Consider the following 5,303-nt stretch of genomic DNA (forward strand, 5'->3'; position numbering starts at 1 on the left):
TTATATCCACGGGCGTACTTCTTCCCAGGGATCTAGAAGGACCGAGAACAACAGAGGAGTGCATTTAACCAGTGCAGATGATGACGATGATGATAGTTGTGTCAGCTTCGCTGAGCTGCCTCTTGGACAACATTCCTTCAGTGGAAGTCATATTCAGCCAGGATCCAAATGCCCTTCTGAGGCTTTGTTTGTAAACTGGAGGAGATTGTTCCAGTATGTGTCACCCTTCTCATTCTCTGCTCTACGATCTGGGCTCACAACAAAATGTCAGGTTACAGCCCTCCGCAGTGTTATGGAGCCTGATTCCTGCAGCAGTGGGAGGCGAATACGTCACCAGTCAATAAAGAGAAAAGGTCAGACCCAAATGTTTCCCCACAAGACCGATGATACAAACAACCTCGTAGAATATTCCACATCTGGCATTTGCCATCGAGTAACTACGAGCGGGTCAATAATTCAGCAGAAGGAAATGAGCTGCATCGTGTCGCCAGCGCCGCACTGGAAAGCTTAGCGAGTTCGGTATAAACGAGGAGGATTTATACAGCAGCCTCGATATGGTTACACAAGCTGTAATAAAGTGCTCAACAACGAGGTCAGGTCAGACTCCATGCAGCACACGGAGACTGAAGATGCTGTCAGACGGGGAACGGCAGCCGCACGCTGTTGTGTGGTGAAACGCGCAGCGCTGTGATCTCCAAACACATCGTCTGCATCCTTGGAGCTGCAGATGTGCTGAATGTGGCTCAGGGGCGTCATTCTCCTGCCTTTGTGCCGCACTGTGTTTCTGTGCACTCTGCTGCTCCCAGCTGTCAATGAATGGCTTTCAGGGAAACCACAGAGAGCAATGTGGTGTGTGTGTGTGTGTGTGTGTGTGTGTGTGTGTGTGTGTGTGTGTGTGTCACATTACAGGCAAAAATACCCATCAGCTCTGTGCGGGTGGTGCAGTGCTTTGCACACACAGGCTTTACCTCAGCGGGCTGGCCCGTTCCTAACGGCTGCACAGATATAGTCGTATTTTTTCGCTGTGACTGACTTCAAAATAAGAGCCAGGAAAACGTGTGTGTGGACGCCTACGTGTGTGAATGTAAGAACTGCAGAACGAGGAGACGTAGGGGACTCAAACCGAGGCCACGGCTGCATCTAATCTTTGATGACTCTGAACCTCAGTGGTCTGAACGTGATCTCTCTACAGATGTCAAAGCACCAGCTCAGTGCGGTCCTGTTCCATGCAGCTAATGTGACATGCGTACATACCGACTTATAGGCGTAGTATTTTTGATCGTAGTCGTGTGCTCCGATGGTTATCTCTGGCAGGAACCTGGGTATGTGGGTCAGGGTTGCCACCCTCTGTTTATCTTCCACACTGTCAAATGCAGAAAAGGGTAGAAAGCTCACGTTTGCATTCCAGTCGAAACGGTGTGTAAAATACATCCCAACACTCACAGCATCCTCATGTGGTGGTAGCTGACATCATCCTGCTCCACCCACGGCCCCTTTTCAAACTTCAAATATTCAATGTCTTCTGCCACCTGTGGACAGCGTGCGAGGCATCAGCCACTGTGTTTGTTTGGAGGTGAAGATGACATCTGCAGTTTAATCTTACCCTTTCAACATCTTGAGCCTGGGTTGCATCATAAGCCAGCAGCTCTGACGTCTCACTGAAAAGGAAAAGTGGAGGTGGGGGAGGTGGGGTGGTGTTACACAGAAACCTTCTGGGTCTTTCACACATTGCAGTGAAATTGTGTCCACTAATGCCCCCCTGCTTCCAGCTGTGGTGACAGTATAACAACAGTAATGATGTACTGAGGCTATATTACTGGAATATGAGCAAACGGTCACAGATCACTACTGAACTCAAACACCATGATGAGGAGACGACAGGAGTCCTCCTCTCTCCCTAATATTTGACCTAATATTCCAGCTTGAATCTTTTTTGAACACAAAAACAAGCCAAAAACTGAATTTTGGACAGATTGGCAGAAGCATTTCTCTCCCTTTTGTGGTCTGAAACTTTTGAGTCACCTCTGGATTTGGTCTAATATACTTTTAGGTAATTATTCAACCAACACGAAAGAATTTCGTGTCTAAATGATGTTTTAGGCAGAAGACTACGCCTGTCAAAGAAACACTAGGCCGTATGCAGTTAAGCCTCTGCCTTGAAGCCAGTGTCCATCCTTATATAAAGACTCTGGTCAGATATCTAACAGCATATGTAACAATCTTACCTGATTTTGGGGAGAAACGTCTTCTTGTAGCCCTCCTCGATGCTCTTCAGATATGGCAGAGGCACATTTTGAAGGTAGGACTGAGAACAAACACATGTAAAACATAACTCACCTATGAGGTGGTTTTCTTTTTATTTTCTGCTGTTCTAATGAAACACTGAGCCGACATCCTGTCTCCTGTCTAACAGAACATGTGCCTCTACCTTGGCGCTCTGCTTCAGCTTCTTCTGCACCTCCTCAGCTGGCAGGTCCACATAGATGACGAGGTGTGGCGGCAGGAACTCACAGATGCTAATGTCTTTGATCTCGTTGTAGTGCTGCACACCTGCAAAGCCACAGGTCGCACACATCATCACCATCAGGTGAAAAGTGGGGAGATGCTGCTGATTATCTGTATGTGTTGTAATACTCGCCCCCCTGCTGTTAGTGATGCAGAAGCACTTACACTCCTTCCTAATGTAGCCCTGTTTGAACATGGCCTCCAGGAAGACCACATCACTGAAGGGGGAGCGCTCCAGGACCACTCCCTGACCTAAAAAACAAAAGCCCAGGATGAAGATCTCTGCCGTACGCATCAACTGCACTGCTGAGTCAGAGATACCTGTGGTGAGCAGGTGTTCGATGGCATCAGAGTACTGGAGCAGCCTCATGTTGTACATCCACAGCTGCAGCCTGTAGCTGTTTCCATCTGCAGCTTTGGGGTCTGTGTAGAACTTCTCCAGGCTGCACATCCCATTAAAGTCGACGGGGAGCGGCTCCTTCTCCCCGGTCATCTTGTCCAGGTAGAAAGTGTCAGGCTCAGGCATGTACAGCATCCCTGCGCACAAACAAGTAGAAGCTGTTGTCTGCAGCGTAAACTCCAAGCACCATGTGCCCACTCAGTCTAAAGCTGCGTATCGCTGTGGTGGGAAAGAATCCCTGTGATTAGATAATTACCCAGTTTGTCGGCCAGTTTCTGGGCCAGCGCTCCTTTCCCCGAGGCCAGGTTGCCATCCACAGAGATGACTTTGCTGTACTGCTTTAAGCGTGGCGTGGTCCTCTCCCCCAGAGCGTAGGCCCACCAGCCATATCGCAGGCTTCTCACCGAGCTTGTATGAACGCTGGCCTGGATCATCAGAAATCAATGAATAAAGCTCTAAATGATACGATGGGTTTGCTAATCACTCAAATGAACCATTATTCTATACATCGGTTGGTGTGAGTCAGTAAGTGTCTACACAAAATGAAAGAATCCAACGTGTACACATCAAAAATAAATATGTTACAAAAATGCTTCAATATGTCAACATTATATGTTTAATGAAAGCATTTTAAAGGACCCTGATATAACCAAACATGCATATCTGATTTTGCAGTAACTAACACGTGTACAGCTACTACCCTGACATAACCCCGCCCCCATCCCCACCCCTCAATGTTCACACGACTGTAGCGCAGACCTGACTCTAAAAACTGGATTAGGTACAGTAACATGCGATCAATGAGTCGATCAGTTCAATGTTGTTCTGTGTTTATTCCACCAGGTGTCAGGAGACCATCTGCTGATAGCAGGAGCATAAAGGGAGCCAACAACATTACTGCTGTGGGCTGCAGCCTGTTTGTGGTAACAGCTGTTGGGACGTTTTTAACTCAACTTGCATTAACAGAACATGTTGTCATCATCTCAGTTAATATTTCACTTGTGGTCAGCGGCGCCCAACGTGATGTATCTGCACTCACGGTGAAAACGGCGAGAAATCAGTGACCATTAAAGGCTGTCACGCCGAGCAGAAAGGACACAAGTGCAAATAAATGAGGGGATGCTGTCATTTATTGTCTTATTAATACCAATTACAGGGTTGATCATTCATTAAATGTATATTTTTCCTGTTATATTGCATTTAGTTAGAGAAGCTGTTTAAGTGATTCCAGTCAGATCACATCAGTGCTCGGTGCTGGCAGCTGCATTTCTAAAAACCCAGGACGAGTCATCTTTAATTCTTTACAGCCATCACAAACTTTTACATGAACACGACGTATTTATTCAACTGATATAAGCACAACGAACACGTAAGCCATCTTTACACAGCTTAGTCTCCACGTATTCAGATTCTTCTAAAGTGTGGTGCAGCAGCATCCACCTCCTGTCTGCATGTGCTGAGTTCAAAGTGACGGATGTGTTTTATATTCTATCTGCAACTAAATGCACTTAAACACTAACGGATCCATCCCTGCACTACAAGATCATCCATAAACAGAGGAAATGACACGTCTATGACCGGAGCTGGTAAGGAGCATGAAGCAGCTGCACTCAGCCTCAAAAACTGTCAGGAACAAAACAACATATTAGCATCACAACATCAGCTAATACGCACTCATTTATTTAGACGAGCTGCTATTTTAGTTAGAGCTGGAAGAGCGATGTTGTTCAAATCCAGGCTGCTCCATGCAAACAGGACCAGGACGGCCACAGGTGCACGGTACACAGGTGAGTGTCAACATTAAGACCAAGCCTGTGACTGAAGGGCGGTGATGGTGGCGGCTAAGCTAAGATAGCTTGCCCTTGTGAATCAGAGTGGAGCCAAGCCGGACAGAAACCCGGCACACCGCGGGTCCTTACCTTCGGCGCCGCGGTCACTACTCTGAAAGCAGCTGCTCTCGCCGGGATAAGCAGCCGAACTGTCCTCAGGGCCATGATAACCTGTGCACAAACCCTCCGAGCTGACCCGAAAGTCTTCGCAGCCCGGTGACGGAATTATACGTCACACACGCGAGGCCTCTGGGTACTTTGGCCCGTCGCACGCATTATACGTCGCATGGATGACGTACCGTTTTTTTTCCTCCAACTTTATTTCAACAGAAACTTTAACAGCAAACATAATACACGAAGAACACGTCGCACAACTGTAGTGCAACATTATAATACAGTGGAAGAAATAGGACCGAGGCAGGCGACACATACAGAGAAAAATGAAATGAAGAGAATAATAAGGATGAGCTTTATTTGTCAGCTGCCTGCAGCTGAGATGACAGACCCAGTCACAAACTTACATTGGGCCGACAGGTCAGGCTAGGCAGCAAAAAAAGGGATAGACAGTG

General features: G+C 47.2%; 1 protein-coding gene across 1 annotated transcript in view; it reads right to left on the minus strand.

Moving 5' to 3' along the window:
* ndufa10 (NADH:ubiquinone oxidoreductase subunit A10) overlaps positions 1 to 4,984 on the minus strand; it is a 5,116-nt gene extending 132 nt beyond the window's left edge. Inside the window, exons 1-10 of the mRNA XM_004571565.3 lie at positions 4,825 to 4,984; positions 3,162 to 3,330; positions 2,827 to 3,042; positions 2,671 to 2,757; positions 2,429 to 2,550; positions 2,226 to 2,305; positions 1,604 to 1,658; positions 1,444 to 1,529; positions 1,255 to 1,363; positions 1 to 32 (exon numbers count right to left, since the gene is read on the minus strand). The exon at positions 1 to 32 is cut by the window's left edge and continues 132 nt beyond it. Coding sequence (XP_004571622.1) covers positions 1 to 32; positions 1,255 to 1,363; positions 1,444 to 1,529; positions 1,604 to 1,658; positions 2,226 to 2,305; positions 2,429 to 2,550; positions 2,671 to 2,757; positions 2,827 to 3,042; positions 3,162 to 3,330; positions 4,825 to 4,899 — 1,031 coding nt within the window. The 5' untranslated portion in view covers positions 4,900 to 4,984. The remainder of the gene's footprint in view (positions 33 to 1,254; positions 1,364 to 1,443; positions 1,530 to 1,603; positions 1,659 to 2,225; positions 2,306 to 2,428; positions 2,551 to 2,670; positions 2,758 to 2,826; positions 3,043 to 3,161; positions 3,331 to 4,824) is intronic.
* Positions 4,985 to 5,303: the final 319 nt, after the last annotated feature.

This window comes from Maylandia zebra, linkage group LG16, assembly GCF_041146795.1.
Source record: "Maylandia zebra isolate NMK-2024a linkage group LG16, Mzebra_GT3a, whole genome shotgun sequence".
Taxonomy (NCBI): Eukaryota; Metazoa; Chordata; class Actinopteri; order Cichliformes; family Cichlidae; genus Maylandia; species Maylandia zebra.